Source organism: Haemaphysalis longicornis, unplaced genomic scaffold (assembly GCF_048455015.1).
Source record: "Haemaphysalis longicornis isolate Haplotype H1 unplaced genomic scaffold, Haemaphysalis longicornis Haplotype H1 scaffold_5, whole genome shotgun sequence".
Lineage (NCBI taxonomy): Eukaryota > Metazoa > Arthropoda > Arachnida > Ixodida > Ixodidae > Haemaphysalis > Haemaphysalis longicornis.
The window spans coordinates 160,736,038-160,748,793 of record NW_027526385.1 but is presented as its reverse complement, the minus strand read 5'-3'; the positions used below and the strand labels follow the sequence as shown (position 1 = coordinate 160,748,793).

The 12,756-nt window shown below is 44.3% G+C and overlaps 1 protein-coding gene across 2 annotated transcripts in view; it reads left to right on the top strand.

Moving 5' to 3' along the window:
- Dachs (unconventional myosin-IXb-like dachs) overlaps positions 1 to 8,789 on the top strand; it is a 158,235-nt gene extending 149,446 nt beyond the window's left edge. For both annotated transcript variants that reach the window (XM_077671270.1, XM_077671269.1), the window contains exons 22-24: positions 1,558 to 1,702; positions 2,322 to 2,421; positions 3,312 to 8,789. In XM_077671270.1, the coding sequence (XP_077527396.1) occupies positions 1,558 to 1,702; positions 2,322 to 2,421; positions 3,312 to 3,535 (469 nt within the window). In that variant the 3' untranslated portion in view covers positions 3,536 to 8,789. The remainder of the gene's footprint in view (positions 1 to 1,557; positions 1,703 to 2,321; positions 2,422 to 3,311) is intronic.
- Positions 8,790 to 12,756: the final 3,967 nt, after the last annotated feature.

Below are 12,756 nucleotides of genomic sequence, written 5' to 3'. Positions count from 1 at the left end.
ACTGCGCTTTACATTACAGGGGGTGCAAACGTAGAGACGACAAATGATTAAGGTGTGTATCGAAAAAATGTTTTCCAGTTTCCCCCTTTCCATGGGTATCTTCTAAGCCTTTTAGGTGTATTAGTTTCCATGAAGATATATTTTACTTGTAACAAATCAGTTGACAGTTGCGCTCGTGCTGCCAACTTTATTTGTGTCCTCTCTAATTCTGTGCACTCTGTAACCTGAAGTGTAGTCCGACAAAAAAATGAAACAACCTAGCCCAAATCTTACTACACAGGCTAGGTACTAGAGGAAGAATCTAGGAATGGGGAATTGTGACAACGCACCAAGCAGGCATAATTCTTAGCCTCGGTGACAGGCAGGCATAGTACCCAGCCTAGGTACCAATAATTACAACAATGGTAACAGGCAGGCATTGGACTTCCTCCAGGTGCCAGACTATATACTCTGGAGGCATTGTTTTCTATAAAAGTACAGGGGGTTGAAATAAGGCCCTCCTTAGTCATGCTGAAATATCACGGAGGTAAACTGTTTATTCTAACTCAGATTACTTGAAGTTTGCCAATGGGACATGCAGTTCATTCACTCATTGGATTGAGGAAAAAACCACCCATTTGTCTCTGCAAACTCCTGAGTAGAGCTTTCCTGGATGGTTGGTACACCGGGATTCACACGAGGGAGAAATCCTGTCTTTCTGGCCCGCCGGGCCCGCTCTCGTGGCGTGTTTAGGCTCCGCCCCTCGGTGCGGATCGGCGGCGGATGCTCCGAAAAAGAAAATGCCTCCGCATGTTTCTGCTCGACAGTGGCGGCCCTCCGCGGGGAATGGAACCTGTTTTTGGCAAATGGGGTTGCATGGAGTCTGGCAACGGTGAGAACTGCGGTCACGTGGGTTTATGTCGTAGCAGGTGGAAGCGGGCGGAAGGGCGGCTTTTTCGACGTGGTGTGGTCGACACGTGGTGCAGTGACAGGGGCAGGCGCCACTTGGAAAGAAGCAACACAGCCATCGCAGCCAAATGACACCTTCGATTCGCCTCCATCGTGGCTATTACTGCAGGTGCTGTTGTCAGGAAAACAGGGAGAAGCGGTCCTTTGCGTTTGGAGGTGCTACGGAAGAACGAGAGCAAGTAAAAAAACAGGTTCCGCAGGGTGCCTCGCCAAGAATTCCCTCGCTTCCTCCGCGATGTAGTCTGCTAGTCACTCCGCGTAGCTCCGCACGTGCGGATGCGCCGCCCAGCCGGACAATCCGGTCACGTGCTGTTGACGTCACATATCCGTCCGCCCCCGCGCGCCTCCTCCTCAGTCGTGTGAATCCGCTTGCCAGTCGCGGTTGCCGTTTTTCAGATGGAGATCAAAAGCAAGAACGGCCGTGGGTCGAGATTTGGCTTGCATTGAGTAGTCCCAGGTGGTTGAGATAAATCTTGATCGCTTCACTACAGCGCGCCTCATAGCGCAGGTGTAGCTTTGGCACATTGAACCCCACGATTATCAATAATCATTATCACCTACTTGGTTGGTTTGAGAGTATCCAGCCGGTGTGTTATGGCCTTCATGCAGGTCGCAGGCAGCGGTCCAGGCACCAGCGGCGGTCATCCAGGGTCGTCCCCGTCCCCAGCCCATCTCGGGCACTCCGCCACCAGAGATGGAGCGGTGCGACAGCAAGACTATCCAGCAGACCTGCTCCCTGTTTGGTCTCGATTTGGTGCGTTCTTGTCACCACCAGTTTCACAAGGAGCATTTGAAAAGCCTGTGTAGATGGCGTGACAGTCGCTGCGATATGGCTGACGTGACGGTTGCTGCCAAAGTAAAGTTTGTCCCAAAGTGTTCGCTGTCGCAACTACTGGATTGTGAGTTCACCAGGGAGACATAAACACCGTGATGAACAGAATGAACGATGACATTACAAATGGTATGGAAGATGGGTGAACATGTGAACAATAGAGAAAATGAACTGGTGACACATTGAAATTGCAGACGTGCTTGGCAAAACCACCGTTACGTGTTCTTCAAATTGCAATGTAAATCTCTCATGGTGTGCTTTTGTGTGTGTATTGAGTTTCTAAAATTTTCTTTTGTACAGTGGAACCTAATCTAATATACTTAAAATGCACTTCCTGTCACATCTACAGGGATGCTCTGACACTGCTCATTCTGACATTTTTGCTGAAAACGTTTATAGGTTTGTTTTCTTGTGAGCCCATTGTATATTATCTTTCAAAGCTGTGTCTGTGTACCTCTTCTTTTTTTGATTAGCTCCCAACTGAAGCCAGCGGTAAGGGCTAAGCAAAAGAAAACAAAACCCCCGTTTCTTCTTAATTCAGGAGCGACCACCCCCTGTGCCACCCAGCCGTCCATACACTGTGAGTGGCAACACCAAGCTGGGGTACCCACAGACCCGAGTGATGAAGATGAACTACCCTGGTAAGGACGCACCCACCCCATTATACATTGGACTTCACTACAAAGCAAAAGAATAACACAAGGCCCTCCGCAAGTGGCCATGTGAAACACAAAATTTTCAGTGTGGATTGTTACCCCTGAGTAATATACCGTTTATCTTTGCATTTTTTTTCTGCAACACTTAACGTTTTTAATCATTTCACTGCTAATCCCGAAACAACTAGTGGAAAAAGAATATTGCCGGCATGTCGTGTATCTGTGTAGGTGTCACATAAACCCATAGAACTTGTCAGGCAGAATTTAGACAAAACATGAAGTGCATGTTTCTTTCTCTGCGTTGCCTCATCTCGCTTCAGCAGCAGAAGCATTGCAAGTGAGGTGGTTGAAATCTCCAATGGGAACCTCATTATCGGGGTTGTTAGCTGTTAGGTGCTTCTTTGTGTGATATCACTAATATGTGAAAAACACATAAACCATGACACAGGCGAACGGTGTATTTGCAGCAATTATGTGGCGACCAAGATGGGGACTTTCTGTGACCCGTACACACCTTTGTTAGAGATGTGAGTGCATTCATGAGGGTGCATGGTAGTGTCCAATTTGTCGTCTCATGACAGTACTAAACAGTTGTGCTAACACTTTGATGTGCTACTCAGGGTTCCTACCTAGTTTGTAAATTATTTATGTTGTAATTGGCATTGAGAAAAGTCCTTGTTTATTACGATAACCCCAAATAAAATGTTCACATGCTGTGGAAAGCATCGTAGTGCAGTACTACCATAAAGTTACCATAAAACGAACACGCAAAAAAACCCCGGCTGGAGTGACAGCAAACCATTAAAAATGCTCGGCCGCACCCTCAAATTTTCAGTTCAAAGTGGACAACATTGACTTCCGTATTTCTTCCTCAGAAGAGTCTGCGGGCGAAGTGAAGCTCCCCAAGAGTGAAGCCGTGGTGGTCGTCGGGGCCTCACCACGTCGCGGCCACCTCCTCGTCGAGTACAAGAGCCAGACGTACCACGTGCCATACCAGTTCCTTGAGCTCAAGTCATCACATCCCAACAACAGCAGCAACAGCAACAACACAGTCACCACTGCTGCTGCCGTGTCACCCCCTACTGGAGTCAATATATGAAGGCTCGTTTCCCCCCAGAGCTCATGAAGATGCTTCATTTTGGAACCTTTAAGCTGCTTGATAGAAACAGCACGAAGGAAGTTTTCCGACAGGCAGTGAGATGAGACAGACTCATAAAAGCCCAAGGTAAAGGTGCACCAATGGACTACATGCTCAAAAGTTGAAATGGTCTCAGATGCGCAGTGCTAGCTCAGTGGCTAAGGCATTCTGCTACTAAGCCTAAGGACGCAGGTTCGATCCCGGTCTTAGTGGCTGGTTTTCGGATGGAAGGGAAAAGTGTAAATGCCCACGGGTCAGATTTCAGCACACGTTAAAAATCCCCACCTCGTTGGAAGAAATCAGGAGCCCAACACTACAGCACACCTCAGCCCAGGAGTGACAATAAAGAAGTGGGCCCGGAACAACCATATTGTGGACTGATCACGTCTCGCACGCGTACATTCCTCAATGTCTATCTTTTTGGTCCAAAAATATGAAGAGTTTAAGCACCGACCCATTGTCCTGGTGCTCAAGAACTGAGATTCCAGCTGCGCAATAGCTGCTGAGTCTCTGGTACTTGTGGTCGCAGTCATTCGTCTGGTGGCATTGTACTTGTGGAAACGGTCAGCGCAGGCACTCATGGTTGTCTCAATGCAAGAGTGTGCACATACTGTCAGAAGAATGCCACTGATATCCTAACACGTGGCCCCAAATATGCAGTCAACATTTTTTCACCCGACAATGTCTGGAAGACCATCATCATTATCATTTATTAAACCCTGGAGGATCCCGGAGGGGTATTACGTAAGGGGTCGATTCTAATTGATTATAAGGCATGGTGTCGTTGCTCAACTTGCAAGTAATCTTGAAAAGTTTCGTCTGTGCCCTCTGAATTCTCAATAGGCTGTTCATTGTTGGTAGGTAAAAAAACTAATTCTCAGCACTCATGACATAAGCAACGCAGATATTCTGCTGGAAATCAGTGATTTTCGTGTTTATGGCAAAGGTATCACCAAGCAAGCCTGCTTCGATTATCAGTGACCTCATCGGATTATTTTTCGCCAAAAACGGGTGCAAGTCTCTGGCCTTGTGAGAGAGTTGCTACCTTTTAAAAGTCACTGTCAGCTGCTGAAGTTTAGGCCTATAGAAATACTTTTTCCATGGCCACTCAGACTCTAAGCCCAACTAAAGCTCTCCAGCAACAGTATTCAAAAGGCAGTGACTGATCTCAGTGTCGCACGCAAGAACCCCTTGCTCTCAGTGACTTGACTGAGCTGTGGTATTTGGCATGAGCAAAACAATGCCTTGGGTGTAAGCACTTCGACACATGTAAAGACGTGGCCGAAGTGTTTCTCAATACTTACGGTCTTGTTCCCTCCCCACACTGGCACAAGTGGCTACATCTAGAAGCATTTCACTGCATCGAAAAAACTTCAAAAACTTTCAGGGCATGCACTAACCACTGACAAAGTTCAACAGCAGTTGTTACTATGTGGTGAAGCTGAGGTAAATAAATGTGGTAGCATCCGAAAGATCATTTTTTTTGAAGCGGAGGAATGGATATCGACTGTGGTTAGTTACTCGTGGCTGAAAGTTCTCTATCTTTGTCCGTGCCAAGCAGCATTCCTCACAAGCACGCACCTTTATAACAAGTACGTGTAACCAAATATTAACTTTTACTTGCAAGTGTTCCATGAGATGCAAACTGTGTTGGTGCCAATGTGTCTAGATGACGACACCAATCCTTCTGTGAAACTAGTTAGTGCTTATGAAGGTATACACAGCTTCTTTTTAACCAGACTTTGAATGACATTCTTAAACAGTGTACTAGTAAAGGAGGTCGACAGGCTGCACGAAGAAAGAAAATGGCCGCCACCACCTTACTTGCGAGCGCTCATGAGGTGTTGTGAAGCCCAGTGCAACTGACATTTTTCGTGATGCCATTCAAGAAAAGAAATATGATTGTTGAGATTGACAATCGTGCAGACTATGAGTGGACGGAAGAATTCCGGACTGGTGAAACACCTGGTGAACTGACTTGGATTGTTCCAGAGACGTTTGTGCTGTCGTCAGAGCACCCTGTACATACACCTGCTCTCTGAAACAAAGCAACATATTTTGCATGCCCGGGTAACTTGCATTAACCAAGACATTTAGTTTTGCACCTGCAGGACTGTATATAATGTAATGTGCACTTGAACTTTGCGGGACATCTGCATCGTGTATGTGAACTCACATTTTTGCTTGTGACATTTGCCTAATGAGTATGACAGCGTGACTCATTGGTTCTAGAGTTTGAGAGGTTCCACAGCTCGTGCAAACTGTGAAAGACACGGTGACGGCGTGCTCCTGCAATAAGCCAGTTGGTATACAAATATCGACGGATAGCTCGAAGTTGCAGGCAACTACTGACATCAAGAGAGCTCCACCTATTTAAACGCTTTCCCTGGCTTCCGTACTTGGTGTGTGTATGTGTTGGTATTTACACATGTGTTGCTCTCACTATGAATTGCAGCATGTGCATTCCATTTTTGTTGCTTTTAGTGACAGCGAAAAATAGAATACTCAGGTTTTTACTCGCACTTTTGATAACGCCCCCTACTCTACTTTGTCCTACATTGAGACTGTTCGATTAGCACGAACGTCTCATGTAGAGTTGGGGCGATGGCTGTGGTTGAACAGAAAAACTAGGAAGGAAGTGGATGGAAGAGGTGATTGCAAACATTGCTGGCTGTGTTTTTGTTTTGTGCTACGTCTGAATGGTTTGTGAATACTACAAGTTATGCCACATCTAACAAAAACAAGAACACTTGGCCTTTTTCTTGCCTAACGAACTGTTATTACTATAAGTGGTTGTACTAATTGCTTGTCCTATATGTTCACGGCCTATTGCTAAATAATGAGCTACTTACGAATGCTTCGATGAATTCTGTGCACTAGAAAGTGAATCCTCCCATTTGTTTCACGTTTAGTTTTAGCTGTGAGACCGCTTGCATATTACATTGTTGCTTGCGTATGTCCTTACACAGTTTTTTTTTCTGCCGATGACATATACGTAAAAGGTTGTGCATGTGGAAGTGAAAAAAATGTGATGGGAGTGCCAAAATATGTGTTGGACTGTCAAGAAGGGAAAGCATATGTTCCTGTTCACTAATGTAGTGTGCTGTTGATACGTTGCTCGCTTTAATATACTTGTCCAATTTTGTTTGTTCTGGTCGCGATGTTTCGTCTCTTGTGCGGCATTGAGATGTCAGTGGTGAACATGTTTTTTTCGTCCTTTTCTAATTTCTATAACGTGAGAGAATTGCAAAGAATTTTACCCCTGTCGCACGAAATCTAATGATGTTTAAAGCGAGTGAAATTGCCTGTTACTTCCATCTTTTTGGTGGTATACAGGAGGGCTAAACGACGTTTGCGCAAATGGCATTTGGTGATTGGTTGAATTCGAGGAACACATTCATATTGGCTTCCGAGCCTAGTGAGTAGCCTCGACAGCAGTGGTCCATCGTTAAAGATTAAAGTTTAATAATAAGCTTTAGGGCGCTGGGTTAGAAACCTCCGAGGAAATCAATATTTCTTCCTGCATGTTAAGTATAGACAATGAAGTAACGGCACATTTTCAAAGCCCCGCTATGTTTGATGCGACGAAAATATGGATTTGTGGCTTCTTTACTTTTGCTCGTGAAGTAAATGTCATGGAAAACAGCTACACTTGTACAATGTTGCGGCCAAACTGAATGTCATTCATAGCTAACGTCATTCGTTTTCCGTGTCATTGGATTTTACGCGTGATGGGGTCACTGGCTTGTTCTGTCTGTGCTGTATCCAGAAATTTATTCGCCGAGAGCCCCTTGGCACAGGCATCACCCATTCTGTCATGTGTAACTGGCCTTTCTGCCTTCGAGTGCTTATGGAAAGACTGAGATTAGCTTCTTGTAGAACTGTTGACCATGCACTCTGTCCTGCTGGTGTTAGTGGAATTGTGGTTTGAGGATAGCTTTGTGAGGAGTCGGTGCTAACGCCAGGAAGACCAATCTGATCGGCTTAAGACTAGCGTTTATCAAATTAGCTGGTGTTTGTGCTGTCCTCACCTTTTTCTGCTATCTCTAACTTTAGTCTTTTTTCTTGTGTATTACATCCAATGAAAAGATTGCTGCTGCTTGTCAAGGAAGTTAGATGGAAAAAATAAACGCTGACATATATCTTTAGGTGACGTCTATTGCAATGGTGAAAGCACAGCTTAAGAGGGGCCATGAAGGCAACAGACAACATTGTTCACTTTGAAGGAACTTACAGTTGCTATCTTACTGAGCACTTTTCCAGCCTTTGAAGATGCTTTTTAATTGCAAAAATGCTGGAAATACTCAAAAGCTCCTACAATTCACTGCACTGAAAAATTACGGGCAGGACTTGTGTTATGTGGGCAAACACTAAACCGAAATTGTCAGTGTGTTACCTGCAGCTTAGAATTCAAGTGGTCCAATCAAATGGAACTACGGGCCCCTCTACAATCCCCTGTAATGCTTCTTGGCGGTGGCTTAGGTCAGGGACGACCTGTCACAAAAACGAGGTTCTTTGACGTCATTGAAAAATTGCCCGAAGGGGGCTGGGGTTAGTACATTGCTTCGTAAGTATTGCTTAACGTCTCCATTATTTGTGTAAAGTTTGCTACATATAAAATTAGCATCAGTGTTATCGGGACCGAGTAATATATTGGTTAAAGCAAAGATATGTTTTGTCTTTATGGCCATTTGAGACTAGGCATTGGAAGATGGTGCCCAAATTTGGGTCCGACATTAGTGCAGATATTTGAAAGATTGCTCTCTTGCGAATTGTCCTTTTTACGTAAACCTTAGTTGACAAGGCAGCACCCAAGCAAGTGAATGCATAGCTCCAGAACTAACACCTCGATATCGGCTCCGAAGTGTGTTGCAATGCCAAGGTTTGCCAACCTGCACTGCGTGTTGTTTGATAAGCCGGTGGAGTTCCTTAGCCAATGTGCTGGAAGCAAAAGGAACGCGCTTGCCCTAGAATGAAGAATGGTCTTGAGGATGTGCGTATTTCTGTGTGGAGGCACCGTATTCAAGCACACTTCTTTCTGCCATCTGTACATACTCTGTGTGTTGTTTGTGTTGTTTGTCTTGATTCATAGCGTGAACGGGTACATTGTGGTCTGTGTGTGCGTGTGTGTGTGTGTGCTCACCTGTAAAAGGTTGGTCCTGCTAACGCCTTTGTGTGCATGTGTGTGGCTGAATAAAGTCTGAATAAAAACTTTGACCCCTTTTATTAGTGTTCTTTTATCAGGAAGAACTAGTCATGTTAACAAAAGCTTGGTTAGGGGCTAGTTGGTACATTCTTGAATTCAATATTAACGTACACTGCGTATTTAGACGAGGGACGGGGACAGTGAAAAGACAAACCAAGCGATAGTGTGAGCACTAGCAACTGGTTTATTTCAAGCTCTTTGGTTATTTATAAGAATGTGATGGTGAGTGTACATTCATAGATTAAACATGATATATTTGTGCGTGTGCGCTCATGTGCAATTGCACTTTTCTTTCATCATTTTTACCTCCTTTTCTGTGAGGGTTATTGTGGGCACGCTGATACGTTTGTCAGGTTCCACGGACAGAATTCTGAAGGCTTTAATCTTTTCTCGAACACTTCCCGAACCCCAATCACTTTCCGAGCGTGATAGCAAATGTGCTAGAAGCTGGGCGGAATGTCGCAACTGAGATTATCCACATAATGCGAGAGGTTTTCGCTAACCGTGCCAATGGCAGAAACAATGGGGCGCCCTGTGTTGTTCCACTTGTGAATTATTGGGAGAAGGTAAAATTTACCAGCTACTGGGCTTAAAAGGATCAGGGAACAAGCCGTGGTTTTATTGAGTAATTGATTTTTAACAAATTTAGCAAGTTTATCTTTTACGATTTCCTTATAGCCTTGAGTAGGATCATTGAGTAGTGGTTTGTAGAATGTTGATTCCGATAGTTGCTTTTTGGCATCGTTAACATAGTAGGTTTTGTCAAGGATTACAGTGGCACCTCCCTTATCGGCAGGTTTAATGACTGTCGGGGCAGCTTGCGAGTTCAACTAGGGCTTTTTTTTCATTGGTAGTTGTGTTATGGTGGAAAGAAATTTGTGTTTGGTATGCCTTTCGCACATCACGTTGGACAGCTTTGGTGCACATGTTGAGGCAACTATCACACTGCGTGGGAGGGGCCCGGGGATTGTAGGCAGGTAGGATGCTGCGGGCTTCATCCCCCGAGAAGTATTCTCGTAGCCTTATGTTTCTGGAGAAATGATGTAAGTCCTTAAAAAGTGGGAATTCATCAAAACCAGCAGTAGTGGGGCAAAAGTTTAGGCCCTTTGAGAGGTCGTTTATCTGAACTGGGCGAAGGGTTATACTTGAATGGTTCGTTACATTACCAGTAATATTTCTTCTGGGACAGCAGACTAGGAAAAATGTTTAGTACTGGTGTTTAACTGAGGTGGCGGGAATTCATTGGTCGAAGCATTTATTACAGTTGCGGAGACATTATCGGTTCTATTGCCAGAGCGGGGGCAGTTACTAGTGCTGGAGCTTGTTTGATTCTTACGCGTGTGGCCAGTGTTAAAAATGTTATCTCGGTAAAAGTTGAGGGCTTTTCTTCGGAATATGGCAATCTTGGATTTGTAGTTGCTAAAGAGATTCAACTCTCTTGTGCTTAGTTCCTGACTGAGTGCGCAGAAATATTAGAAGAGTAGGATACTCTTGACACTCGGTGTGGCCAGTGTTAGAAATTTTATCTCGGTAAAACGTGCGGGCTTTTGTTCGGGATATAGCGGAGGCCTCCTTGGATTCGTAGTTGCTTGAAAAGTTCAACTCTCTTTTGCTTAGTTTCTGACTGAGTATTTACCAGTTTCGAAGTAATTGAGAATTGTTTCAGTTTATTTCATTTATGTATTCATTTATACTGCATTCCCACATTGGACTTTCGGCAGGAGGGTACAAATGATGAGAAGATCACCAAACGACAAACAAAAAGTACCTAGGTACTTGAGAAAAAAAGGTAATGGCATAATTTCAAGACTAAGTAATCGTTATGTAAACGAGGTAAGTGAAGGCTGTTGTTTTTGGGTGTTAGTAAGTTTGTTTCATTCAGGAGGCATGGTCCGCGAAACGAAAGAATATTTGAAGGTTTTGTTGCGTGTACGAAAAGGAGTAGTTGTCATTTCATGCCTTTGCCTAGTGGCATGCCCTGATGAAAATGTTATTGGGTTGGAAATGTAATCTTGTGGCTTTTTACAATTTGATAGAGAAATTTTAGACTGGATAAATGGTTTTGTTCAGTTGTTTGTGGTAAATTGGCTCTGGATAACTGCATGGGTTGGAACAGAGGTGCACCCGTAGCTGTTATAAATAAATCGTACACCTTTTTTTTGTATCGTTTCAATTTTGTTAATATTGGTTCGAGTGAAAGGCTGCCAAAAAATAGCTGCATAATCTAATGAGAGAAGGATAAGCGCTTTATATGCGGTCCTTCGGACATCATGAGTGCTGAGTTTTAAAGCCCTACGTAAATAGAAGAGCTTAGAGTTGGCATTTCTTGCGACATGTAATCAATGTGTTGAGTCCAATTTAAGGTATATAAGGTCCAGAGGCCGAAGTATTTGTAGCAAGATACTTCATGGAGGAAATTGTGTTTTGCGATAAAAGCAAACGCTAAAAAACTTTTTCGGTGAGTAATTCTCATGAATACGGTTTTTTCGTAGTTAATGCACTTTTTCCACTTGTCACATCGGAGACCAATTTTGTTGATTGTGTCATTTAAAGGAGCACTGACACGAAAATTTTCTGTTACACTTTTATTGCTTTTATCGATGCTTAATGGTCTGGCGAACCTGAAACAGCACTTCAAATACTTCAGTGCGCGATAGTTAATTACATTGAACGGGCTGAAAATCGTTTGTTTCAAATTCCCGCGCTTTCATCCCAAACGGCGCATATGACAGCCTCCCGGTTTGACCTCACCGCTTTGTGCGAACGTCACCGGCGCCCGCTTGAGAGGGTGTTGCGCCCGCTCGCCACTCGTGGGGCCGCGCGCGTGAAGTGACGTCACAAATTTTCGACGAGCGCTGTCGCGTCACTTCTTTTTCCTCTCCTGGAGTGACGTCACACTGATGTCCATTTGCTGAGTGCCGCTCCGCGCGCTGCTCCGTCGGCGTGATAAATGCGATCCAATTGAACTATGTTCTTCGCGTCGCAGGCCGCTCATATTTCAGTCAGGGTATTCTGTTGAGTGAAGGAAGCGAACTGTGCAATAATATTAACGCCGAAAATTGGTGTCAGTGCTCCTTTAAAGGGACAGACAACCGATTTTTTTCGCGTATATGTTCTCTAGCTCATATGAAAGCCAGCGTTTTATATAGCCCGGTAACCACAAGCAATTTTTAAACAAACTGGCGGAAATAATTTTAATTTGGCAGCAAACTTCCTGAAATCGGAAGGGTGGCGGTTCGTAGTGTCGAAACTTGACACTACATTATGTGTTCTTGTCACGTGACCTGCACACCTACCAGCTACTGTAACTGCTGAAACGTTTATTTACGTATTGAAAACCTTTTAACACAAGTATTTGTGCAAGCTTAAATAGTATATATGCACTTCTAAACATTACTTTAAAAATTCTAAAGACACGCCGCCCGCCGCCGCTGGGTTGCTCTCAGTGTTGCTGGGTTGCTAACTGAGCCACCATGCCCAGAATCAACGGCAGCGTTCAGCAAACAGACCCAGCGAAGGAGCTTTGACGATTCTGTCTGAGTCAGGGGCGTTTGTTCTGCCAAAATATTTTATTTCAGTCTCCAAATACGCCAACTGCAGCTTAAAAAAAAAAAAGAAAAAGGTCGCGCCCGGGGAGAATCGAACTTCCCGCCTACACAACATGAAGCCAGATTCTACCTATCGTCTATCCCAACAGATGGCGCGTTCGTGCAAAATAGACCCTTGTATTAAAAAAAACACATAAAAGAACAGGAAAGCCTGCGATTCAAACTTTTTTAGCTGGAAACAAGTTTTTAAATATCGTTTTTTATTTCGCATACAGAGTATTACAGACAAAAGTATGTTGCCGAGCTACTCTATGTCATGGTTGCCAGCATTAGTTTTCGGAGGGACACATACGGCTCGTAGATAAAAAAATTCGATGTAAAACGTTCTAGACCGTTATCTGCAAAACTGTTTCTCGTCAAGGTGCTTT